The sequence below is a fragment of the Podarcis filfolensis genome, assembly GCF_964270895.1.
Source record: "Podarcis filfolensis genome assembly, chromosome: 14".
Taxonomy (NCBI): Eukaryota; Metazoa; Chordata; class Lepidosauria; order Squamata; family Lacertidae; genus Podarcis; species Podarcis filfolensis.
This window is the reverse complement of record NC_139616.1, coordinates 33,446,602-33,472,888: the sequence shown is the minus strand read 5'-3', so window position 1 is coordinate 33,472,888 and position 26,287 is coordinate 33,446,602. Positions and strand designations below refer to the sequence as shown.

The 26,287-nt window shown below is 45.2% G+C and overlaps 2 protein-coding genes and 2 long non-coding RNA genes across 6 annotated transcripts; 1 reads left to right on the top strand and 3 right to left on the bottom strand.

Annotated features, from left to right (window-relative positions):
* Nucleotides 1-2,818: 2,818 nt before the first annotated feature.
* Nucleotides 2,819-4,642, bottom strand: LOC310748722 (olfactory receptor 5V1-like; the record flags this gene model as incomplete). Its single annotated transcript, XM_083584564.1, has 2 exons — nucleotides 2,819-3,791; nucleotides 4,638-4,642. The coding sequence occupies 2 exons, from the start codon at nucleotides 4,640-4,642 to the stop codon at nucleotides 2,819-2,821; spliced, it is 978 nt and encodes a 325-aa protein (XP_083440690.1).
* Nucleotides 4,643-5,301: 659 nt separating this feature from the next.
* LOC310748751 lies at nucleotides 5,302-7,896 on the bottom strand. The gene is made up of 3 exons (XR_014541353.1): nucleotides 7,774-7,896; nucleotides 7,425-7,497; nucleotides 5,302-5,365 (listed from the first exon to the last, which is right to left on the bottom strand). It is a non-coding gene; the product is annotated as an uncharacterized lncRNA (long non-coding RNA).
* A 3,198-nt stretch (nucleotides 7,897-11,094) lies between these two features.
* Nucleotides 11,095-26,280, bottom strand: LOC310748966 (UPF0764 protein C16orf89 homolog). 3 transcript variants are annotated; one of them, XM_083585359.1, is made up of 9 exons: nucleotides 25,891-26,280; nucleotides 22,120-25,264; nucleotides 21,064-21,213; nucleotides 19,508-19,655; nucleotides 18,810-18,924; nucleotides 15,376-15,511; nucleotides 13,855-13,959; nucleotides 13,049-13,123; nucleotides 11,095-12,472 (listed from the first exon to the last, which is right to left on the bottom strand). In XM_083585359.1, the coding sequence occupies exons 2-9, from the start codon at nucleotides 22,289-22,291 to the stop codon at nucleotides 12,402-12,404; spliced, it is 972 nt and encodes a 323-aa protein (XP_083441485.1). In that variant the 5' UTR covers nucleotides 22,292-25,264; nucleotides 25,891-26,280; the 3' UTR covers nucleotides 11,095-12,401. The 3 variants fall into 3 exon arrangements, with proteins under 3 accessions (XP_083441485.1, XP_083441484.1, XP_083441486.1); XM_083585358.1 differs by having other exon boundaries at nucleotides 22,120-22,519; nucleotides 22,653-26,175; XM_083585360.1 differs by lacking the exons at nucleotides 22,120-25,264; nucleotides 25,891-26,280 and adding an exon at nucleotides 21,498-21,560.
* On the top strand, nucleotides 21,164-22,282 carry LOC310749050. The gene is made up of 3 exons (XR_014541462.1): nucleotides 21,164-21,276; nucleotides 21,518-21,691; nucleotides 22,181-22,282. It is a non-coding gene; the product is annotated as an uncharacterized lncRNA (long non-coding RNA).
* Nucleotides 26,281-26,287: the final 7 nt, after the last annotated feature.

Sequence of the window (26,287 nt, the reverse complement as noted above, 5' to 3'; positions counted from 1 at the left end):
GGCAAAGTCAGGAGCGGAAAAAGGAAGCGTGGTTTCACTGCTCCTTCTGGTGGCAAACTAGCGGAGTCACAGAATTTGCTCGCCTGAGATTAGGAGCAGCAAGTGTCTTCTTGTTTTCGTTGTGGTTGTTTATTGTTGTGTCCTTAAGGCGGGCACTTACGCTGGAACAGGATGTGTATTTGCATAAAATTTGCATACGCTAATTTGACGCAAATACTATGCTAATTTGATGCGAATTTAGAAATAACTACTGTAATTTAAACAGACATACCAAATCTCATCGTGATGGGAAAGACTGACCCGGGGGACCAGTGTGCCTTCTCTGTCCTCTGTCTAGGTGCTATCTCGTGGTGGGCAACTGCAACCCCCTCCTCCCTTTTATGACTTTAACTTATTTTTCAAGTGGGCTTTGGATCTGACAGCCTTTCAGACAGAGAGCTGTCCTCTAACAGCACTCCAAACTGAGAGCCATCTTCTGTAAACTAAGACACACTGTCACCCACCTTACAATCTAAAATTCGACACCAGGCAAACCGCAAGGGAAGGGGAAGGTGCTGGGTTGAGGAGGAAAGGAATATTTATTTATTACTACATTTATATCCCAATTTTTCTCCAAGTAGCTCAGTGATTTGAACCCTGCTCTCCCAGCAACTAGTTCAGCTTTCTAACCACTACACCACATTTTGATTATCCCAGCTACATGTTGCTTAGGGTTGGGTGCAGGCTCCATTGCAATAGTGCAGCTAAGGCAGCATCCACATCAGACATTTAAATCACACGTCTTCCCCCAAAGACTTGGGAAGTGTAGTTTACCCCTCACAAAGCTACACTTCCCAGAACCTTTAACAAACTACATTCTTTGGGATTCCAGGGATTGATGTTAGCTCCAAATGATTGCTAAAAAGCGGGTTTTTGCGTGGAAAGCTCCAGAGCCAAAAAAATGGTGCTCAGACACGGAGCTTTAAAGGATGGACCACGTCTGGAAAGGTAAGTGTGGATAAGCTGATAGTTTCACTAAATTCAGTGGAGCTTTACTCCCAGGTAAGTGGGGCTAGGATTGCACCCGTAGGCCATCGCGTCCTTTCCACTCTGCCTTATTCCAGTCCGCTAATGGTATTTTGTTGGGATAGATGAGCATTTTCCACCCGCTGCTTTGCACAGGTTGCTGCTCTGAGTGATGATTTTGCATTTGACCCTGGGACTTGCTTATCTACTAGTTTCCTCAGCTGTGTTTACATGAAGCAGGTGGGGATATGAATCTGTGAGCGAGGGACAGCACATCACAAATCACTGGCCTAGCTCCTTTGTCTGCCCATTGAACTCACCCAACCACACCCAGCACCTGCTGCCTGAGGACAACACCCCACTGTCTAATGTTAGGGCAGGCCCTGAAATCTGTCAGCACCCCCACCTGCATAGCAAAGGTGGAAAAAGAGGATAGAGAGAAGTTTTTTTCCATTAATTGTCATAACACTAGAAACTGGGGCCATCCAATGAAGCTGAATGTTGGAAGATTGTCAGGACAGACAAAATACTTCTTGATGCAGTGCATAGTTAAGGCACCAAGTAAAAAGTTTGCTCTATAACCAGACCTTCAACTATTTGTGGCCTTTTAGAAATGAGTGGGATGTTTTAAATGCACCCCCCTCCAAACTCACCCTTGGTTTTAATATATCTATGTGGGCTATGTGGGTTTCTTGGTTTGTTGGCTGTAAGTCACTTTGGAGAGTCTTGGGCAAGATAAAGCAATGAACAAATTTAATTAATAATAATAATAACAACAACAACAACAACTTTGGACTCGCTCCCACAGGAGGCAGTGATGGCGACCAACTTGGATGACATTAAAAGAGGATTGGACAAATTCATGGAGGACAAGACTATCAATGAGCACTAGCCAATATGGCTATGCTCTGCCTCCTGGTCAGAAGAAATAGACCCAGTTGCTGGAAACCACAGGAGGGGAGAATGTTGTTGTGCTCCTACCCCACTTGTGGGCTTTCTGTGGGTATCCGGTTGGCCACTGTGTGTACAGGATGCTGGACTAGATCTAGGACTCTTGTCTTATGTTCTTAAGTCAGTGCACCTAAGAGGGTTGTGGGACCACCACATCTCTAAATTGATGTTTTGCATTATCTAGGGTTTTGTTTTGTTCTGTTTTCTGAGGGGGGTGGAAATTTGGTTTATAGATGGACAGCCTCCATTTAATGAATGAGAGCTTGGTTCGGGAACAATTCGAAGCGGGGCATATCCACAACCGCTGCCACCAACTGTCCTATCCAGTATAGAGTTCCTCTTGCTCAGAGTGGATTTTTCAGGCGACTTTGGCTTAAGTGATCGGGGGGGGGGGGGGGCGCTTGTCATTACGATAGCAAGCAGAACATGGTGCTCAAAGTGGTAGGGAAGAAATTTAAAGTGTTCTTCAAAAAAAAAATATCTACTCTTAACAGCACAAGCATACATGTTTACTCAGAGATAAATCCATCCAAGCTCAATGAGGCTTATTCCCAGTGTACAGGACTGCAATCCTAGTTACTTATTTGTCTTTTAAAGTGTCCTGCTATATCCACAATAGGAGTAGCTAAATGGGAAAGTATCTTCTCACAGGAAACCCCAGTGTTTCTACATGAGTTATTGATTCTAGGTATGCCTCGTGGTTGGAAGGAGAAAAGCCAAGGGAGCAGGGGCTCATCCAGAGAGACACCAGGCAGCCGCCTCTGTGGATGGGTCTTTCTGCTTTCTGAATCAGGAACCTCAGGGTTCTAGCAAATAACGAAAATAGTAGATCTAGTAAGCCTGGTATCTGCCCATCTTTGATTTAGAAGACGTTCTGCTTTGCACTTGCCAGTCTTTTCACTGCCAGCTTCACTTCCTGGTTCCTTAGGCTGTATATAATGGGGTTTAGCATGGGGGTTACAATGCAATAGAGGGCTGAGACCAGTGTGTCCACATCTAAGGAATAGCCTGCGCTGGGCCGATTGTAATTAAAGAGAGCAGTCCCAAAGAACATAATGACCACTGCAAGATGAGACGTGCATGTAGAGAAAGCCTTCCTCCTGCCCTCTGTGGAACGGATCTGGAGGATGGCTAAAGCGATGAAGACGTAGGAGATGATGATGAAGAAGCAAGGGCTAACCCCAATGAACATGCTGGCTGTGTGGAGCACAATATTATTCAGGGCTGTATCCGTGCAGGACAACTCCAAAAGCGGGGGGACGTCACACATAAAATGGCGGATCTCCCTCGGCCCACAGAATGACAGGGTGGATGTCAAGAGAGTGTGTACAAGGGAGTTGAGGAAGCCCCCTGTCCAGGACCCAGCCACCATTTGGAAGCAGACTTTCCTATTCATGATGATCGTGTACAGCAGCGGGTGACAAATGGCTACATATCGGTCATAAGCCATGGCCGCTAGGAGGATGCACTCTGACCCAACACAAGAAATGAGGGAGAAGATTTGGACCATGCATCCAGCGTAGGAGATGGTCTTGGACTCTCGGAGGAAATTTGCCAGCATTTGGGGGACGGTGGCGGTCATGTAGCAAAGATCAATGAAGGACAGGTGGCCGAGGAGGAAGTACATGGGTGTGTGGAGACGGCTGTTGGCCATGACAACCAGAATGATGAGGAGATTCCCTGTCAAGGTCACTGTGTAAACGATGGAGAAGGCCAAGAAGAAAAATATTTGCAATTCGGGATGGTTTGAGAATCCCAGGAGGACGAATTCACGGATGGAGGTTTGATTTCGGAGGTTTCCTACACATTGGGAAGAAGAAAGAGTATGAATGAAGCTTTGGAAGTCATGTGATGTAGTGATGGTCACTAACCTAAGCCTTATTTAGGTGTTTTCATCCCCAAAAGTTAAAATCTTGAGGGGGGGCAGTAATGGGGCAAGCATTATAACTCTGTGCACGCACACACACATGGCCCCTCCTGAAGTCCTTTTTATTTTGCTTGCAATTATTTGTGCTCATGATGCTGTCAGGACTATTATACAAGATCCCACCTTCAATGTTGTTTGAGCCTGCAAAAGTTTTGGGGTGGACGTGCTCTTTCGTCTTCAATTTGTGCCTGTTCTGCAACTTCCTGCCAAAGTCCCGCAACTCTTTATACTGCAAACATTCTTGCTTATTTTTGTTTGGCTTTTGTTGTACCGTAGTGCAAGGGAGCCCCTCTGGGCAGCAATAATGCAGTAATATGGGGAAGCATCACAGAACAACGAAGAAAATGGAATGAGGCGTGGACAGTCCAGTATAAATCCATGCACAATGATTGCATTAAGAGAAATTGAGTTCATCTGAGGCTTTGGTTAGATCCAGAATGTGCAGAATGTCCATTGTCTTTTGCATACACACTTGACTTTCAGTTTTCTCTCCTTCCTTTGAAGTCTCTTTGGGAGATTGATATTGGAAGTGTATTGGATAATGTGCAGTGGGAAAAGCTATGGCTTACTACTCCCACATTTAGATCCGTCTCAAAAAAATACCAGTGGAAACCCCTTAAAAATAATCCATCAATGGTTCTTGACTCCAGTCTGCCTGGCACATATGTTGGATAATTTATGCCCCCTTGTCTGACCCCCCCCCCCATGCATGCCAATATCATCATCACCCTCCAAGATATGGAGAGAGAATTACTTCATTTTTACCTGTTGATTATATATTTTTCACAAAAGTTACAAAAAAAAGCAACACTTATTAACAGAGTAAAAAGAGCAACGTGTGTGGGGAGGGTGGTAGTTTTGAAGAAATCCAGCAAAAAAGATTTACAGAAACAGACTTCTGTGGTCACAACACACATTCCAGTAAACTATGAAATCCATCCATTTATCTGCAACATCCATCTATTCATTGCTTCTGGTGGGTCATTTCAATCAAATTTCTATTTTGTCTCCTTTTCATGAACCATGTATATATGATATGCAGTGCAAAGTTATATGGGGACATAAGCAAATAAAGGTTTTATTGGGAAATGGCGCAAACCTGATTTTCTGGTTTTTCAGATCACAGGCAGGCTGAACTAGTAAGACCTACTCAGCAGCCAACTTTTGTTAACACCACCAACTTTATCTAGGGAAATTCTAGAAAGCATTGTGGAAAAGGAGGAAAAGAATAAAGATTGAGGATTTCTAATAGCAGAATGCTCAGGTTTAAATACTTCTAAGCCATTGTTGCTCTTATGCTATATAAAATTTATTTAAGATATTTATACACCATTTAATTATTCACATTTCTAAGCAGCGGACTTAAAGAAAATGAGACAAGAAAACAAAACAAAAAATATCATAAAACCCCAATGATACCTTAAAATGCCGTATGGAGCAAGAAAGCGGGCTGGGGGTTCATCAGAAAAGATTGCAAAGCAGCTTGCAAGGGAAACAGAACAACAAAATTAAGTGATAGAATCTATAAAGCAATAACAGCATTGAAATCCATAGAACAGGGTTCCACTCCCTCCTTGCCGCATGGATGCCACACACATTCACACACCAAACAAACTACACCTACATTTACACACACAAACATGCCTTCCCTCACTCTCAACAATTCCTTGTCCCAACAGCCCCCTAGACGCAGATTCAAAAGGAGCATAAGAAATGCTGGCAGCCTAAGACCAGGGGACTAAAACCAAATCTAACTTGCAAATCTCTCTCTGTCTGTCTTGAGGATGCACACCCGCCTTTCAGTTGAAAGGAGCTCAAGGTGGCTTATGGAAGGTAAAAGGACCCCTGACCATTAGGTCCAGTTGTGACCGACTCTGGGGTTGCGGCACTCATCTCGCTTTATTGGCTGAGGGAGCCGGCGTACAGCTTCCAGGTCATGTGGCCAGCATGACTAAGCCACTTCTGGCAAACCAGAGCAGCGCACGGAAACGCTGTTTACCTTCTCACAGGAGCAGTACCTATTTATCTACTTGCACTTTGATGTGCTTTCAAACTGTTAGGTTGGCAGTAGCAGGGACCGAGCAACGGGAGCTCACCCCTTCGCAGGGATTCGAGCCACCGACCTTCTGATCGGCAAGTCCTAGGCTCTGTAGTTTAACCCACAGTGCCACCCGCATCCTGGCTTATGGAAATTATGTGGCAAAAAAGGACAGAGGCATACAAGTAAAAATCTACCAACCGAAAATCTAACAATGTTACTTCAACAGTTCTGGATCCAAATGAAGAATGTCGAGGAAAGAGCTGCAGCAAATGGAACCCTTTGTTTTAAATTCTGTTTCTGCCTTCAGCTGGTCTCTGAGCGGTGTTTTGCTGATTTGTGACGCCATGCATTTTACTTTAAGGGCTCGCCCACATTTCCACTTCTCTCGTGCCTAGAAAGCATGAGTCCAAGTGGTTTTCTGCTTGCCCCATGCTTTATTGCCATGGCTCTGAGCGGTTTTGCCTTTGCTCTGCTGCTTTCCCACTGAAAACCAACTTTTTAGCACTAAATCAGAACAAACAGCAATTGGGGAAACCGGAGGAAAGTGGTGGAGCAAAGGGAGGTTTGGATGAGCCCTAAATCAGAACCTTTTGCCTGCCAGGGGCTGCTGGACTACAACTCCCCTCATCCCTGGCAACTGACCATGCTGTCTGGGGTGATGGGAATTGGAGTCCAGCCACATCAGGAAGGCCACAGGTCCCCTGCCTCTTCTTCCTCATCCTCCTCCTTCTCCTTCTTCTCTACAGGAGCTATTAAGGACATCTCCTGTGTAGCTGTTCATATCAAACTAGCAGCCTCTTTTATACTGAGACATTGTTCCTGGTGCGGATGGGCAAATCTGTCAATTTCAGTTTCACCAATTTCTAATTTCCCCATTCTTAAGACCAGCTCTCCACATTTCAACAGTGCAGAACTGGCCCAGGTGCATTTGTAAGAGATCAATCTTTTGGTGTGGCAGCACTCATACTTTGGAACCTTGTTGACATCTGGCAGGTGCCTTCACTGTACTCTTTTCAGCACCTGCTATAAACATTTTTCTTTAGGCCAACCTATTCATCCATGTAGAATGTTGACATGGGCTCATGGGCTTTAGCTTAGCATTGATTTTAATTTTTTTAAAATGTTTTAAACAGCTATTTTTTCTGTTCTCTCTCTCTCTTTATTGATGATTTCCTTGTTTTATTCTTTTCGTAAACTGCTTTAAGTTTTTTTAAAGTAAGCTGTATATAAATTTATTTTATTTTCCAAGAAATGTCTTTTCTTTTCCAATATTCACATTTTCGTCTGCAATTTTGCTGCATATGTGGACATCTCTGCAAAGCAAATTTCCCCCTAATAAAATGCATTTGGGTGTGTTATTTTCACTAATACATGCATTTTAATGCACATTTTAGCCCAGTCTGTGCATTTTTGTACATATTACAAGCTACATGCAAACTGAACCTAATTTCTCCCTTTGTTCCTCATTACAGCTTCCACTTATACCATCTAAACACCTACCATTGAAGCCAGGAGCCATGATGGCCAATGCAGAAGGCTGCCTCACTGGAACAGAATTGTAAAGCAAAGGGACCTGCGGACATGAAAGAAGAAAATAGAGGTGCTGCAGAGCATTTGAGAATTTGTTGCATGTATCTGCTGAAAAAATTCAGTGTTTTTATAATGCGGCACAGCTACAATCGGTGATGATGTTCCCTCACTATTGAGTACCAGCCCTTGTCTTTTCCCCCAGAAACTTTCCACATTTGTATTAATGCTGAATCTTCCTTTCTGGACCATCAAAGCTGGGTTAGCTAGAAAAACATCTACCCTGATTTTAATAAGAGGTGGGGGAAGAAGAGGTGCTTACCTTGCTGGGAGCCAAGGTCTACAGAAATGTGCTTACTTGGGTTGGCATTTTAAAATACTGCTGTGCCTCTGAGGATATGTATTCACCAAAGGCTCTCAGATCCAGCAATCCACACCGTGGGGGTTCTGTTGTCACGGATAATGAAAAGGGAATAATTAACATAAGAAAATACGAAGAGCCTGCTGGATCAGGACAGTGGCCCATCTAGGACAGCATCCTGTCCTCACAGTGGCCAACCAGGTAAGAAAAATCTAGCTTAAAATCGTCTACATCAGGGGTTGTCAACCTGGTCCCTTCCACTCACTAGTGGGTGTTTCAGGATTCTAGGTGGGCGGTAGGGGGTGCTACGGCACAAGCTGAAACCTCCTTACATCGAGCACTGGTAGGCAGTAAGGAAATCTTACCATCAAGAAAGATGCATTAGTGGGCGGTAGGTATAAAAAGGTTGACTACCCCTGGTCTGGGACGCGGGTGGCGCTGTGGGTTAAACCACAGAGCCTAGGGCTTGCCGATCAGAAGGTCAGTGGTTCAAATCCCCACGATGGGGTGAGCTCCCATTGCTCAGTCCCTGCTCCTGCCAACCTAGCAATTTGAAAGCACACCAGCACAAGTAGATAAATAGGTACCGCTCCGGCGGGAAGGTAAACAGCGTTTCCGTGCGCTGCTCTGGTTCGCCAGAAGTGGCTTAGTCATGCTGGCCACATGACCCGGAAGCTGTATACTGGCTCCCTCAGTCAATAAAGCGAGATGAGCGCTGCAACCCTACACTGACAATGGCTGTCCAAGCTTTAAGGCAAGGGCCTCTCCAAGCTGCATTTGGAGATGCTGAGACCTGATCTCGGGACCTTCTGCATGCAGAGCACATGCTCTGCCACTGAGCCAGGCTCCTTCCTCAAGCATTTCTAGGGGTCTACCCTAAACAATCCTGTTTGTGATGTACCCTCCAACATTTATCTGATGAAACGGACATCCTAAGGAAAAGCGGGACATTCTGGGATCAAATCAGAAACTGGGACGGCTTCTGTAAATCCGGGTCTGTCCCTGGAAAATAGGGACACTTGGAGGGTCTGTGACTGAAGCTAGGGTGGTCACAGAAGTGTCACTAGAGAACCAAACAGTGCATATTTGCACAATCTAAACGGAGACACACTGCATCTTACCCTAGTGGGGAAGGTGGTGAGCAGGTGACTTGTGTTGTTGGGGTCTGCTAATCGGGCCCAAGCTGTCACTGAAAAGCCAATAAATGCTATAGACAGAGGAGATTCCCATAATCACTTGTTTATTCAGCTGAGTAAAACAGAGCAGGCGAGCCACACTCACCAGTGTGATGGTGAAGCCTCTCCAAATAGCCTTTGTTCATACTTTTTATAGGCAACCCCTCCCTTTCCCCCTATCAAAGTTCCTTGCACTGATCAAAACACCCTGCCCTCAAGGTCTTGAAGGGGAGAGTTGCCTGGCAGAGGGAGGTTTTCCTGAAAATCACCTAGCAACGTTATCTGGTCTTCATGTATTTGTGGCTCACCCTCCTAAATTCTAAAGCAGGCAGTTTTTTTACAGAAGCAAAATGGCGTTGGTTAGGCTAACCAAAAAACAGGACAAGGCCTCTGTGGCTTTTCCTGAGACCCCCCCCCCCAGTGTGCCTCCTCACTCTGCTCTGCTGGTGCTCACTGGGTGTGGGCAACTTTGAGGCCCCCTTTTCTCTCCTTCCTTGGGATTATTTGTCTTTAAACTGCTCTTGGGCCAGGCAGCCCTTCAAAGAGAGAACCCATCAGATGGAGAGAGTTGTCCTCTGTACAGTAAGACACACTGGCAGGTTCATGTGGACATAGGCCAGGGCTGGCCCACCCATGAGGTGAGGTGAAGCCATGGGGAGCAGTTGGGAGAGGTGTTCTTTGCTGCACAGTTTGTAGATATGCCTGAATAAAACTGCATATCCTAAAGACACCACTGTCTCCGCTGAGCCTCATTCCAAGGGAACCGAACCCTGGGCAAGTGTTGGAATCCAGTGAATACAATTGGTACAGTTGCTTTCAGTCCACAGAAAATACATTCTTGATTATGTCGTCCCCTATTTGCAGTGTGTTTCCTTTGCATGGAAACAAATGGGGTGAAATAACATAATGATGATGCCATTTGTGGAATGAATTATGTAAATTACATTAAGTGTGTGATTTTGCCACAGTGGACAGTGGGTTTTTTTTTCGTTTTGGGAAGATGATCTGCAGCAGAATGGAAACAGTGCTCGGTTTCAAATCCCCACTCATCCATTAAACTTACTGGGTGATATTGGGGTCAGTCGCTCGCTCTCAGCCTAACCTACCTCACAGGTTCAGGTAGGTAGCCGTATTGGTCTGACGCAGTCAAAATAAATAAAAAAACTAAAAAATTGTCCAGCTTATATCCAGAACAAACTTAGTTGGTCTCTAAGGTGCTACTGAACAATTTAAAAAAAAATTTAAATTTATTTCTACCTCACAGGGTTGATGTTAGGACAAAATGGGGGGTGGGTGGGAGGAGGACTGTGTACGTCACCTTGAGCTCCTTAGTGGGATATAAATGTTATAAATAAATGCATGTGAAATACTGGGTGGAGCGGAAAACAATGGCTTCTCATATCCCTAGTAGCAGCCATTGTTTTAAGGAATACCTTGACTGAAATTTGGATAATGGACAGATGTAAATGCCTCAGGGGTCAGATCCAGCTGCTGGGCCTCTGCCCAGATAATGCACACTAGGAGGACAGCAGGCTCATAAGAGATGCAAGCGACTTAACTTCTTGTAGTGTTTATTTTTTAACCTGTTCCCGGAGGAACTGTCCCTCAGCTACTGCTACGTAAAGCACAATGTGTGGGATCATTAAAAGTTAGCTGTAGTTTTTTTTCTAGTAAAGGACCTGTTTAACTTTCAGGTGTGGTGCCTGGGGCCTTATTATTGTCTCCCAGCTTTCTTTAAAATGCTTCAGGGGGGAATTCCTTATTAAGATACGTTTGAGACTTATTTTCTAGTCTCCGGTGCATTCCAAACTCGAAACCATCCCTCTGGCTTTTGGTTAGCTCAAAACCAAAATAAGTATATACATGGGAGACTTTGCTTTGTTTTTGTTTTATTGTCAAGAAAAGCAACATTATGTCTTCTAAACATACATTTTCCCTCTGCGTTCTAAATAGCTGGGGGGGGGGGAATCACACATGCACACTTTAGCGGGTTTGTTTCATATTGTCACAAAGGTTGCACCACCCCTAACATCTACTGAGTGGTAGGAAGATTCCAGGGGCGTTCTTCGTGTTTCCATTAGGAATCAAAGCACAGCAGAGGCTGTCATGTCTTTAAGAAATATGGTTTATTAACACACTTTTACAACTTGAGTGTAGATGCAATGCAGACTCGAACAGTGCCTGTTGGGGTCTTGAACCAAAAATTGTAATCAACCATGGCAGAAACCTGAGCATCCAGGTGGAGAGACGACAAGTCAGATCTTAGGGTACTTGAAAATGCAGTTTATTGCAAAAATAGGTAGAGTAAGTACATGGGTGGCACATTCAGATGGAAATGGCAATTATTTGGTTAAAACTATAGAGAAGGCAGAAGATATGGAAGACTGGGAGAAGCAGGATAGCACACGGTGCCGAAGGAGGGAACAATGCAAATGGAGCCAGATAGACAAGTGAGGAGCCTAATTAGATTGGATAAAAGAGATTAAAAAGTAAGTGATGCCTAGGCTAGGTGTGGATGAAGCTGTCCATCTGAGGCCACATCTGCACCAGACATTTAGAACACAAACCTCTGTGCAGAAGCCTCTGGCTTTCATGTGGCTGGAATGTAGCCTACTGTACAAAAGTTAAGAGTCACATCTGTTGTGGCACTCACTTTTTGCCTCTGGCCCCACCCACACCACTGGTATGTGGTCCTTGGGTTGAAGAAATTGACTTAAGTTGTGCACAACAGAACCTGCACACCACTCATTCCCTTAAAACTGCAGCACCTTGTGTTTTCAGTGTCCCTAAATGCTTAGCTTTGGAGCATGCCGTGGCTAAACAGCTCCCCTTTCGTGCTTATTGGGCGACTCTAGGAAAATGGAGACAGAGACCCTGCTGCAGAAATTATCATCTTTAGCGATCACTCATAGCTGAGTAAGATTGTCTTCCAAAAACACAGTTTTAACAATGAGTCTGTAAGTGACTGTGGAGGCCAGTTCTGGATCCACACGTCCTTCCACAGTGGGGACATTGGTTTCTGGGCGGGAGTTGATCACGGTGTGGATCTGCCAAACGTGCCTTCCTCTTAGCACGTTTCTCCCTTGCTTCCTGAGTTTGAGTGTTCTTACAGAAGTTTCTTACAGAAATTGTAAGAGGTCTTCAACCCCAAAAATCCTGGGCCAGCACATCACTGCCCCTGCCCCATGCTGGAGAGATAGTTCAAGAAGACGGTGAGTCTTCTCCCCGTCCTAATGAGGGAGCAGTACAGCACCCCACAATATGAATATGATTTTTCCAGTGCCCTGGTTGAGAGCACAGTCATGTTGACTAGCACCCAAAATGTACCTAGAGAGAAGAGCGACAGGTCCTGTATTGCATAATAAAGCCAGAAAGTTAAGCTCAGTTGCATAAGAAAAAAGAAGCACGAAAGCATCAGAACTCGTAGTGGAGAAATCCTCCAATCGCTCCTACGGCCACGGCGGTGTTGTGAGAAGCGCATTCACCTGCAAGGAAATGAGACCTTTGGTTATCAAAGGGAAGAGAGGGTCATAATTTAAACTAGGGTTGGGGAACCTTTAGCCCTCCTGTTGTTGCTTAACTACAGCTCCCATCAGCACCGGGAAGCATGGCCAAGGCCAAAGGATGCTTGGAGTTCTAGTTTAGCAAATTCTGGGAAGGTTCCCACAAACTATATAATCTCAACAATGGGCTCTGTGCTTTATAGGTTTCTTACAAACATGGAACAAGTGTTATGTGGCACTTGTAATGGTGCCAGTTTTGCAGCTCAAAGATGTCAAGCGGACACATACAGGGTAAGGCAATCTCACAGATAAACTGTTTCCAAGTTGTTATGGTCTTCATATACTAATAGTAACAGCTTGAACTTTGCCTGGTAGCAAATTGGTAGCCAATGCAGGTCTCTGAACAAAGTATTAGACGTACTTTGTGGCATATCCATTGAAATCAGTGGATCCAATGAGTCTACTCTGTGGATGACTTGGTACATTATTTTTAAAATGTGTGATAGATTGGGAAACAATTTTTACCCATGCACCCACACCAGTTGCCATTATCTTTACCTTCAAGAATCTTCTCTGTTCTCTTTACTCTTCGTGCTTCCTTATGATGGTCTTCAGAAACTGGGCTGGAGGAGTCTAACAGGTCACCAAGAAAGAAAGAGTCATTTGCTTGAAGGCAGAGGATATGCTTTAGAATGTGGGTCCTCATTCAGTCACAAACTTACGAGGCAAACTGTGCATGTTACTCAGTGGGATTTCCCACTGAGCTTGATGGGACTTTCAGAGTAAACATAGACACATCTGCTCTGAAGTAAGTCTTGTTCTCTTCCATAGGGTTTACTCCAAGGTAAGAGGGTATAGGATTGTAGCCTTATTCTTTACCAACAGTGCAATCCAAACCCAAGATCTGCCAAGATGAGAGTTTGGATCTGGCAGTTCTTGGATTTTCCCAGCTTGGGTACCTTACGCCGGTTGAGCCAGAGATACACCAGGGTAAGTCCCTCAGCCAGTACAACTTAAACCAGAGTAAGTTAAAAAATGGGAGGTTATCGGAGGGCGTGAACAAAGCTAGACTCGCCCAGTGGCAGAGCTGCATGCTCCGGCACCGGGAGTGGAGAGCAGGCGGGAGTGTGGCTCGCCATCCACAGGGGTGTGGCGCCCGGTTCGGTTGGAGGGTTCATGGTGAGCATCTGGGGGAGCGGCCATGATGGCACCCCCTTCCCCAAAATTTGCCTAATCCTATTGAATTTGTAGCAACTCTACTCAAGTTGCAGCATTCATTTTCTCCATAGATTTTTTTTTTAAAACACAAATTATGTAATTTGCCACTCTAGCACTGGATGAATCAAACAGCTGTGCTCACTCACCGAACATCCAGAAACATCCTCTTTCCCTTTTTTGCCAGTTGAGAATGATGTCCAGCCACCGTGGTTTATAGAAATCAGAGAATCCAGCCAGGCCACAAAACAAAACTGAGAGACAGAATGCAAACATGTTAAATGGCAATTATTGTCTTCCATCCATCCTTCCTTCTTTCCATCCATCATAGAACCCAGCAGTCAGTCTCTCACCCAAACACCAAGCAGACTTGGACCAGCTTAACTTCAGCAAAGATGGTAGCCTCACATGTCTTCATGGGGTCCTGCCCTTCTTATTGTGCATTTGTGATGCTTTGTGCTCATGGTGCTATTTGGATGGCCCAACACAATCCTGCCTCCAACCTTATTCATGCCCGCAAAAGTTTTGGGGTGGACATACTTCTTCATTTCCGTTCAGTGCTTATCTTGCATTTTTGTTGTTGTTGTTGAAATCCTTTAACTTTTCATACCACAAATGTTCTGAGGGTTTTTTGGTCCCATTTTTATGCAGTGGTACCTGTTAGGATTGTCCTACTTTCGTGTAGGACCCTGGCAGAGACACATGCCCGACTGGCATGTCCTCTCCCTCCTGGTCGATCGTTCACGAGCTTCAAAAGCTTTCTTCAGCCTGAACATCACAGCGACTGATGCCAAAAGGCATTAGCACGCTTAGGGATCCTGCAGAGTATTGCAGTTCACGTAACAGAACTCAGTAGCACAGCATTTTGGCTAATCTACTTTATTTACATATAGTACACTCGGAGCATTCTGACTTAACTCCTTCCTCTTTCCCATCAGACAACAAAGAAAGAAAGAAAGAAAGAAAGAAAGAAAGAAAGAAAGAAAGAAAGAACAATAGCCCTACATTCTGGAACACAGTAGCACAAAACATCCTGTCTCCATCACTTCCCACATTGTGGAATGAAAACATATACCGTCATGTGACAGACAACAATCTCATGACTGCAAACATGGAGCAAGCATCCTAACAGTACCTTGGTTCTCAAACGCCTTGGGCTCAAACAACTTAGAACCTAAACACTGCAAACCCGGAAGTAAGTGTTAGGATTGCGAACTTTTTTCGGAAGCCGAACGTGCTCTGTTTTGAGTGCCATACTTCAGTTTTGAGTGTTACGCTGAGGTCTGCCTGTTTTTTGCTATTTATTTTGCATTTTTGTTTTTGCGGCTCTTTTTGTTTTGTTTTTGTGACTGTGTTCAGCTACTGATTGATTGTGTGACCGCAGTACATTGTTTAGTGCTTTCATTTTATGGATCAGTGATCTTGTTAGATAGTAAAATTCATGTTAAACTGCTGTTTTAGGGGTTGTTTTTAAAAGTCTGGAACGGATTAATCCATTTTGCATTACTTTCTATGGTAAAGCATGCCTTGGTTTTGGAACGCTTTGGTTTTGGAACAGACCTCCGGAACAAATTAAGTTTGAGAACCAAGGTACCACTGTAAAGTGGTTCCCTGAGTGAAGAACAGTGCCTTGAACAGTGACACTACAACACAGCAGTAAGGCCACTTACTGTTTTCCGTAAAAAGGTCTCCCACGGTCCCTAGGAGCGCTTGCTTTTCAGCTTCGACATTGATTTGCATCATTAAATGACAGAACACACTCTTGTAATATTGTGCATTGTGGAAGAGGGGATCCGAGCATCCTTTCTAGATGTGAACAAGAATCAGGGGAAGAAAGACTGTTTTTAATATACCATCTTGTAGCACAGTTTTGCTTTTCAAGAAAGGGATGGTGAAGAATGAAAATATTCAGCTAATCAGAGAAACTGTCATTGCTCTTCCTCCCAATATCATCATTAAACTAGGTACATAGAGAGAATCAGTGTAAATATTCACAAATATTCAACACTCTGAAGATTTCCAGTTTCGCCAGGACACATTTGAGTGGGAAAATCTAGAATGAGACTATTGAACCTTAAAAGATTCAAAATGAATGTGCTTTCAACCTGATGGCATTTTGTGATTGTTTTCGTAGGCAAAAGCCCCTATTCCCCTCACAGAGCTACAATACCCAGAGTGGTTTAACAATCAGTCATTTCCCCTAGCAATTCCCAGGGAATTGTTACTCTGGAATGGGAATAATAATAATAATAATAATAATAATATTTTTTTTATTTATACCCCGCCCTCCCCAGCCAAGGCTGGGCTCAGAGCGGCTTACAAACAATAATAAAAACAAGATGAATGATTACAACTTAAAAACAAAAATAAAATACAACATTAAAATAATGGAACATTAAAATATTAAAATGTAGCCTCATTGCAGGAGGAGAAGGAAAAGAAAAAAGAAAGAGAGGGAGGGAGGGAATCAAATTGGCTCCAAGCCAAAGGCCAGGCGGAACAACTCTGTCTTACAGGCCCTGCGGAAAGAAATCAGATCCTGCAGGGCCCTGGTCTCATGAGGCAGAGCGTTCCACCAGGCTGGAGCCAGAGTTGAAAAGGCCCTGGCTCTGGTTGAAGCCAATCTTAACTTCCTTAGGGCCTGGGACCACTAGGGTGTTGTTATTTATGGACCTTGAGGCTCTCCGTGGGGCATACCAGGAGAGGCGGTCCCGAAGGTACGAGGGTCCTAGGCTTTAAAGGTCAAAAGCAGCACCTTAAATCTGACCCTGTACTCCACCGGGAGCCAGTGCAGCTTGAAAAGCACTGGGTGAATATGCTCCCATGGCAGAGACCTCGTGAGGAGCCTTGCTGCAGCATTCTGTACCCGCTGGAGTTTCTGGGACAGCTTCAAGGGCAGCCCCGCGTAGAGCGAATTACAGTGGTCAAGCCTGGAGATGACCGTTGCATGGATCACTGCGGCCAGGTCGGGGCGGGAAAGGTAAGGGACCAACTGCTTGATGCGGCGAAGGTGGAAAAATGTCGTCTTGGCTGTTGCTGTAACTTGCGCCTCCATGGAAAGGGAGGCGTCAAGGATTACACCCAAACTCTTAACGGAAGGCAATGGCACTAATTGGGCCCCCGCAAGAGAAGGGAGTTGGTCCCTCATCCCCATGCCATCCCGACCTAGCCATAGGACCTCTGTCTTCGAAGGATTTAGTTTCAATCGGCTCCCACGAAACCATCCAGCCATAGCTTCCAAGCATCTGGTCAGTGTGTTTGGGGCCGAGTCGGTGTGGCCATCCATCAGCAGATAGAGCTGAGTGTCATCAGCATATTGGTGACAGCCCAGCCCAAAGCTCTGGATAATCTGGGCAAGGGGGCGCATAAAGATGTTAAAAAGCATTGGGGATAGAATTGCGCCCTGCGGCACTCCACACACCAAGGAGTGGCGCGACGACATTTCCCTCCCTAGTGCCACCCTCTGTCCCCGACCAGAGATAAAAGAGCACAACCAGTTACGGGCTATGCCCTGTATCCCCACGTCTGCGAGGCTGTGGTCCAGAAGATCATGATCAACCATGTCAAAGGCTGCTGACAAATCTAAAAGGATCAGCAGTCCTGACCCGCCTCGATCCAGTTGTCTACGGAGATCATCTGTTAGGGCAACCAGAGCCGTCTCCGTCCCAAAACCAGGACGGAAACCGGACTGAAATGGATCTAATGCCGATGTTTCCTCCAGAAACCTACCAAGCTGTTCAGCAACCGCTCTCTCAATTACCTTACCCAGGTATGGAAGATTTGAAACTGGGCGGTAATTGGATAGGTCTAAGGGATCTAATGAAGTTTTCTTTAAGAGTGGACACACCACTGCTTCCTTCAGTTCCCCTGGGAATGTCCCCGTGTCAAGGGACAAATTGATAATTTCAACCAGGGTGGTCCGCGCAACATCTGGACACTCCCTAATCAGCCAAGACGGGCACGGATCAAGGAGGCAGGTGGTGGGCCTACCAACTTGGAGGAATCTATCCACATCAGTAGGGAGTATCCGATCGAAATGGTCCAACACTGGACCTGAAGTCAGTCGAGGGGCCTCCAGTTCAGTCACTGTATCTAAATTGGCAGGGAGGTCACGGCGGAGCAACAGGACTTTTTCCGCAAAAAAGCTCGCGAATGCCTCACAGCTGTGGGTCAAATTTGTGCTTAAATTTGGTTGTCCTCCTAAGGACGTTATTGACCTAATTATTCTAAAAAGTTGTGCCGGGCGAGAGCTAGCGGATGCAATGGAAGCTGCAAAGTAAGAATAGGGGGGTCTCTTAAGAAGTCTCAGGACCTGGAACAAAGTATGGTTCCCAGGATTCCTTGTGGGAAGCCATGACTCTTTAAAGTGGTATAATACTTCTTTAGATTTTCTATTGATAACTGAAGCACTGGAAGGGCAATTTTCACCAAGATAGTGGCTGCATTGTGGTCCTGCAAGAAACCATCCCTGCTCCTAGCAAGGATTCTTTTTTAAAAAAAAACAACCCAAAACCCAGTACTCCATAACCCATAACCCAACTGCAATTTACACAATTATCTAACATGCAGTTAGCCCTAAATATAAGTGCTTTCCACCTAACAGCTGCTCTCAAGTACTAAATACCATTACATGTCAACCATTAAATACTACCCAGTACTAAACCAATGCATGTCAACTATCAATGCTGTCAAATATTGACACTGAATGTTAAAACCACATCAAATACAGACAGTACAACTTATTCTATGAATATTTGACCAATCTATTCAAGCACACACATTTATGTACAATGTGCCTTAGAAGTCATTCACAAACATTAACCTGTTTTAACTGTTTTTAATTCTGAATTAAATTGTCACTGGTCCTGCGTCCTGCGAGTGAAAGGTGGGTAATAAATTACTCTACTACCACCACCACCACTAGAGTAGTACTAATCTAGTAGTAGTAGTAGTAGTATTCATGGTACTTTTCGTCCAAGGTTCTTGATTCTGGATGAAAGGTGATATTCTGAACATAATGCTAGGCTCATTCCCATTCCCTACCCCTGCCCGCCCCCCATTAATGTTTCTGCCCTGTTAGCAAAGCATATGGCCAACTCCTTACCATCTCCGCAAACAGGAAGTAGAAAAGCTGATGGGACAGGCCATATCCCGAGCAGTGTGTTTTTCTCATGATGCTTCTGCAGTTATCTGGAACAAGGCAAGGTGTGCCACCAGCCCTTTTGTAGAAAAGCATGGCATTAGGCAATTTCAAGAGCCAGACAGGTGAGAGATTTGTGCAACAGGCAACCCATGCTTCGGGGGTACCTGGACTGCACGAGACACACCAGTACTGTGGTGTTAAACCAAGATGCTGTTGCATGCACCCCAATCTCTAGGTGGCGAGAGACTCCTGGGGTTCCAGCCATTACCTAGCATTTGGTTTTCTTAAAATGAAGGTCAACAGACACTGTGGCGTCTTTAGGATTTATGGTTTCATTTACATATATAAATCTAGAGCAGGGGTCGGCAACCTGCAGCCCATGGGGCACAAGTGGCCCAACGGGGATCATTTAAATGGCCCATGAGCCGCCCCCGAACTGCCTGCTTGGCAAGTCCCCCAATGCTGCACTAAACCGGTGCAGCGCGGAGCAGGGACTCACTTCCATGGCACCGGAAATCACGTTTGTGCAGATGCGATCTGGCCCACAGAACAATCTCCGAGGGAGTGAACCGGTCCAGGTGAGGTAAACCTTGCCGACCCCTGATCTAGAGTCACAGTGTCAACACTAGGTATGACAGAGAGGTAAGCAAAATTCCTACCCTGATCCTAGCAGGATGGATATGCAGTAATCGCTTGTATCCAAGTCCAGACATGAGCCGTTGGTTGGGGAGAAAGGAACAGGAGGGTCATTCTGAGCCCACTGATGGGGAATCTTCCAAAACCCTGGGCTTAAAGCTTGATGAAATGCTGCAGGGAGGGGTGGGTAGCAAGGGGAAGAGATAATTGTTATTATTTTGCAATGACTTAGTTTGTAGGCAATAATACTGAGCTAGAGAGACCATTGTTACGACTTGGAATAGGGGAGCTTCCTATGTCCCAATAGGACAGGGGTAGGGATGCAGGTGGCACTGTGGGTAAAACCTCAGTGCCTAGGGCTTGCCGATCGCATGGTCGGCGGTTCGAATCCCCGCGGCGGGGTGAGCTCCCGTCTTTCGGTTCCAGCTCCTGCCCACCTAGCAGTTCGAAAGCAACCCTAAGTGCAAGTAGATAAATAGGTACCACTTTATAGCGGGAAGGTAAACGGCGTTTCTGTGTGCGGCGCTGGTGCTGGCTCGCCAGAGCAGCTTCGTCACGCTGGCCACGTGACCCGGAAGTGTCTCCGGACAGCGCTGGTCCCCGGCCTCTTAAGTGAGATGGGCGCACAACCCTAGAGTTGGACCCGACTGGCCCGTACAGGCAGGGGTACCTTTACCTTTTACCTTAGGAACGGATGACAGCAGTGAATCTGTGAACCCTTACATAGCTAAGAGACGGGTACATCCTGCCTGAGGGCCTCATTGCCCTGACTACATTCAAACATATTTCATACACATGTCAATTTTGTGTGGATACCTATTTGAACTTAGGGAGGGCTGGCAGTATATGTTTCATTTAAGATTCATATACTGACGATCACTGTAACTGCAATGTGAACTGATGGTGGCTTAATGTTTTTATTAGTACAATTTATATATTAAATTTTATCATATTTTATTTTATTTTCTCTCTTTTTCTTCTTCTTCTTTCTCTTTTCTTCTTATTTAATTTGCAAATAAAAATCAATAATAATAATAAGACAGGGTGGTTAATCGTTTTCTGCCCAAGGGCCACATTCCCTTCTTGGCAACCTCCTGGGGGCCATATGCCAGCGGTGGGTGGGGCCAGAAGCAAAAGTGGGTGGGGCAGTACATGCAAATTTTACCATTGTTCTGTAGGCTAATTTCTGAACACACTTGCTGTCTTCCACAGGGGCGGCCCATCCCGTTTTGCCGCCTGAGGTCTACCTCAGGGACAGGCTGGTCCTGATACTCCAACCAGTCCAACGTGAGGGGTTATCAGAGTTCAGGGACACATTCCAGCCAGGCAGAAACATTTCTGGGTGAAGCAGGGCCATTGAGGGTTGTGGCCTGGGGAGAGTTACAGGGGCCAGAAAGAGAGGCCTGGGGGGCGACATTTCCCCCCTGGGGTTGAGCCTTGATAAGTCACCTTGAAACATGGGGATAGCAGATATTTGGGGAACGTCTTTGCCCTAAAGAGAGATTCCTGCCTGCCTACCGTCCTCTCTAGCTGCAGCCCATCCCTACCCCCATTCCACTATGGTGAGGTTTGATGCTACCTCTGTAAGAATCCGGCTGGTTCTTCTCTAGAGCACGCTTTGCCTTTTCAATCAGAGCTGACACCTTCGCATCCAAGCGTCGCACTCGCACTCGCTCCGACTCTAATCCAGACACCGAGGCCCATTTCTCCAATGTTCCATTCAGATACGCTGGATATTTAGAGAAGGGAAAGAAGATGTTTGAATCCTGCCTCTAAAGGATGAAGAGTTGGGGTGGGTCAATTCCCCCCCCCCCGTTATATCCAACTAAGTTCTATTCACTGTAAACCTATTGACATTGGTGAACCTAAGTGAGTCATGCCTATTTACTTCAATGGGTCTACTCTGCGTAGGACCAGCATTGGACACAGCCCACAGTTCTTCACATTTCTGCACTAGTGTTCTCTCTCTCTCCCTCCCCACCCCCCTAAATAAATCTACACTTATTTATTTACTTTCTGGCCCCTTCATTCAGTGTTATAACAAAGACAATTTTGCCTCTGTCTAGAAGAACCTGAAGGAAAAGCTGCTTGGTTTTTAATGCTCAGAGGGGCAGGAAGCACTCCTCACCCAAGAAAGACGTCTGGAAAATGACTGTACAAAATAAAGTCACACCCAGACTTGACGAGTGAAGCTGGCAATTTTTAAGGTGAGAGGAAAGAAAGAAAGAAAGAAAGAAAGAAAGAAAGAAAGAAAGGCGGTGTAATAGGAAGAATTAGTCTAAAACACACTTAGCTAGGGAGGGAGCCCCATTGAACATAATGGGACTTAGGGCTCAGCCACACTTTCCTTTTGCCCTACTCTTCGCAGACAAAGGCCCACATTTTGTAGGCCCTGAGCTTTCCCTACAAAAACCTGCTCAGTCAGAGCAAATGTCATTTTAGGTTTTCTAGGGATTGCTTCAGTTCAGCTTCAAAGAGCGAGTTTTCATGGGGAAAGCTCCGGAGCTAAAACACCAAAAGCGCACAGACCATGCCTGGAAAGAGGGGAGGAAAGGTGAGTGTGGATAAGCCATTATTCCTGAGTAAACATGCCTAAGGGTTGTGCTGTATGTCTCCAAATTAGCTGGAACTGTACCTTGCAACAGACGATATCCAAGCACTCCATCTATGTTGAGTTCATTATATTGCTCTTCCAGGAACAAAGCTGCTTTCTCCAGTGCGGAGATGATCAAATTCCTCTTGTCCTCACATCTGGATAAATTCAGGTTAAGGAGGAAAATCAACAGCTGGAAACGGAGGAACAGCATGCTTTGCTAGAAGGGCTCTGCCACTGAGGAGTGCCAGTTGCTTCTGAGCGGTGCCTGGGAAGTGTCCTGCTCCACTCTTTCAAAGCAAAATATTTTCTGTGCAAATACTTGTCAAAGGGAGGGACAAAGCACTACACTATGACTCCGTGGACACCTTCGGGAAACATTTGCATGGTATGTGAATGTCCAGGTGCTGTTCTTCTGATGAATCATTTGCACACATCCTTTCTCCTAGATGTGCAGGGTAGCTCAGGTGGTACAGCATGAGAATCTCGGGTTTGTGGGTTCAAGCCCCACGTTGGGCAAAAGATTCCTGCATTGCAGGGAGTTGGGCTAGATGACCCTCATTGTTCCTTCCAACTCTATGATGCTATGAATTTCATCTTCCTCTTGGTCCTTTAGTCAGTCCATGTATTCTCAGTGGCTGTTTCTTCTAGAATTTCAGCATGAGAGATACCTGAATCCAATCCTCTTCAGGGGACAAATCAAATCTACTCCAACCCCCCTGAGTTAACCATTCTGAGCTTTCAGCTTGAACAACTTCAGTTGACAAGTTTACCTCCTCTTCTTTAAGAATTTCTCTTTTTAAATTAGTGTTTCAGGCTTCTTCCATAAATGTTCCGCAGTTCAGTCTAAGGTGTTTGTGTATAGAGTGGATGTTTCTTTTTATTGTTCTCCTTTTCTTTACTTTTTTAAAATAATATTTTTATTAAAGTTTTCTTGGTTTACAAAGGTATGCGCAATGTCTCTTTTTTCAAGTTACATTTTCCATAGGTCAGTTTCATTTGTTGAGACATTAGGGTTACATTAGGAAGAAACGGGGGGGGGGGGAGAGGTGGAGGGAGGAAAGGCGAGTGGGGGTGGGGTCAGGAGGCGATGTTTCTATTTTGCTTAATGTATGTGTAGGGTTTTGCATCAGCATCGTTTGTGCAGATTCTCTTTGCTATTCGCTTGTGTTTCTTTGGTGGTGAGAGAAATTGGGGTTGGCCTAGGGTGCGGTCGCCGGTTGCCTGTTTGTGATTGGCTGTGGTGAACTTTGTTTTCGTGTGTGAGTGGGGTGGGTGGGTGTTTTTGAATCAGGTTAGCCATATTGATTCGTATGCTGTTGGTGGATTCTTGTCATTGTCTTGTTGGGCTGTGTATGTGATAAAGGGGAGCCATTTCTAACAGATAAATGGGTGAACGTCTTGTCTGCCTATTCCTTTGTGGTGATTCATGCTCTGTGAGATGGGACATCCCCAGGGACTTAAAGCACCAGGTCCCAGTTTTACAATTTAATGAGCAGAGTTGAATCTCCTTTGGTTGTTTTCTCTCAGTCTAGTTTTCCTGCAGAGTTTAAAGGCTTATCCACATTAACCTTTCCGCTGCTCTTTCCAGGCACAGTCCATACTTTAAACCTCTGTGTCTGAGTGCCCTTTTTTCTTCTTTTGCCCTGGATCTTTCCCCACAAAAACTCACTCTTTAAAGCTGATTCAGAGGAAATGGCAATCTACAGAAAATCCGAACCAATGTTTGCTCTGATTGAGTGTTAAAAGAGCAGCTTTTCATGGGGAAAGATCGGGGGGGGGGGGGGAGAAAAAGAAAAGGAGGAAAGAAAAACACTTGGACATGGAGCTTTAAAGTGTGGACATGTGCCTGGAAAGAGTGGATCAAAAGATAAGTGTGGATATGCCCTAACTGGAAACACAAGCTGAAAACCAGAAATTTGTATACGATCTTGGATACCTGTAGATCTCAGGGCAGTTCACTACATAAAATCACAATGTAAAAAACACAAAACATGTAATAAAAATATGAACAAAAACAAACACACATTTAAAAGGGCATTGGATATCAGTCAGCCAAAGACCAAGGGAAAATGTTCTAAAAAGACTTTATGGCATGGTTGTAAACTTTTACAAAGTTGTAAGTCTTATCCTGTTGCCTTGCAGAAGTCATGCCAAAAAAAACCCCTCTCCCCTCTGCCAACTTCCTCACTAAAGAATCAAGCAATTCTTAAAAAAGATTTTCTGTAAGTACAATGAAGAGCTTGTCTCCCAACTATCTCTGTTGCCATCTCGATCATTGGCAATTTGAGTGTTTTCAGCAGGTGTGATTTCCCCTGCCATCATCATGCTCTGCTAGTTCTTGGCATAAAATTAAAGGGGATATGCCCTTTAAATGTTGTATTAACATTTCAAGGTTAAATTGGTGCATTGTTGTAGTCCCCTCCTTATTCATGCCTTGACAAAACACCCTTTTTCAAGCAATTGTGACTGTGCAAGCATTTATCCAGCTGAGCTGGGAATAGAACCATCAGGTGGCAAAGTCTTGGATGAGTCCAGCTGGTGACCCCTGATTCCAATTCCCATTTTGGTGGGGTGATTGTTTTTATTTTTACTTTATAATACACAAAAAGCAATAGACAAAGCAAGTGAGTTAAAGAAAAGAAAGCAAGGCAGTGAGGAGAGGAGAGAGTGCTAGTATTCAAAAAACAGCGTTATAATTCCTAACAATTGTCCTTCACAAATACATTACAGTACTATTCAAGAATGTTTCTGCATAGCGGTCCATGAGAAGTGGGGGGCTGCCAGTCATGGTCCTTTTACCTTAATGTATTCAGTAAATGGATGCAAAACATTTGAAAAGTTGCTGTTCCTTTTCGGATAGTGTAGGATTTGGGCATCTTTTGTTAACTTCTCCATTAGAGCAATGGTCCACCAGCTCTGGAGGTAAAATCAGCATCCTTGTGTGCAGCCTGTAGGGCTTGGGGATGTTATTTGCAGCATCCTTGGAATAGGCCAGCTTCTGGACCATCCACCGGTCACCAGCCTTCTCTCCTGTGCCCTCTAGGAAGAAGGGGAGATCACTGTGGAGAGCTTGCTGAACATCTCCTGGCTGCTCAGGTCCATCTGCTTGCAGATGCAGGATGACAGCTAATGCATCTGCCCATTGCCTTCCTCCTCCTCCTTCTCCTGGCATTCCAGCTGCAACCTGGGAACACACTCAGAGTATAACCTACCTCGCAGGGTTGTTGTGAGTAGTGCTTTTTTCTGGGGGGGAGATGGGACGCAGGGGTATGCATACCCCTAAACATTATGTTAATCTAAGTTTGGCCTCATTGAGGAACAGTATTTCATATGGGTAGGAAAATGAGAGTAAAAAGGTAAAGGTAAAGGACCCCTGACAGTTAAGTCCAGTCGCCAACGACTCTGGGGTTGCGGCACTCATCTTGCTTTACTGGCTGAGGGAGCCGGCGTTTGTCCGCAGAGTTTTTCCGGGTCATGTGGCCTGCATGACTAAGCCGCTTCTGGCGAACCAGAGCAGTGCACGGAAACACCGTTTACCTTCCCGCCGGAGCGGTACCTATTTATCTACTTGCACTTGATGTGCTTTCGAACTGCTAGGTTGGCAGGAGCAGGGACCGAGCAACGGGAGCTCACCCTGTCGCGGGGATTCGAACCGCTGACCTTCCGATCGGCAAGCCCAAGATGCTCAGTGGTTTAGACTACAGCACCACCCGTGTCCCTAAACATGAGAGTACGTACCCCCTAAACATTTTTTTAAAGAAAAAAAGCACTGGTTGTGAGGATAAAAATGGGGAGAACTATATAAGCTACCTTGAGCTCCTTGTAGGAAAGGTTAGAAGTCTAATAAGTTCGTGAGCAATTATTGGTAGCAATGGGCTTCCGTGGTGGTTTGGGGCAAGGACTAGCTCACTGGACTCCACCACTCGCATCACCCACACTTTCCGTGAGAGAGGGTCAACCGAGTCACGAGTTGCACATAGACAACTTCCCTTGTCATAACCAGCATGCATTACATATTACGTAGTTCTCTTGGCATATTTTAATGTCCTTGCATGGGTTGGGCTAAATGACCCTTGGGATCCCTTCGAATTCTACAATGCTACGATTCCTCCGCACAGGGAAGAAGAGAAGAATCCCGCCCATCCAGCCTCGATTTGGATCCAAGATGGCGACCGATCTGAAAGCGGCCTATCTCGGCAATGATTCC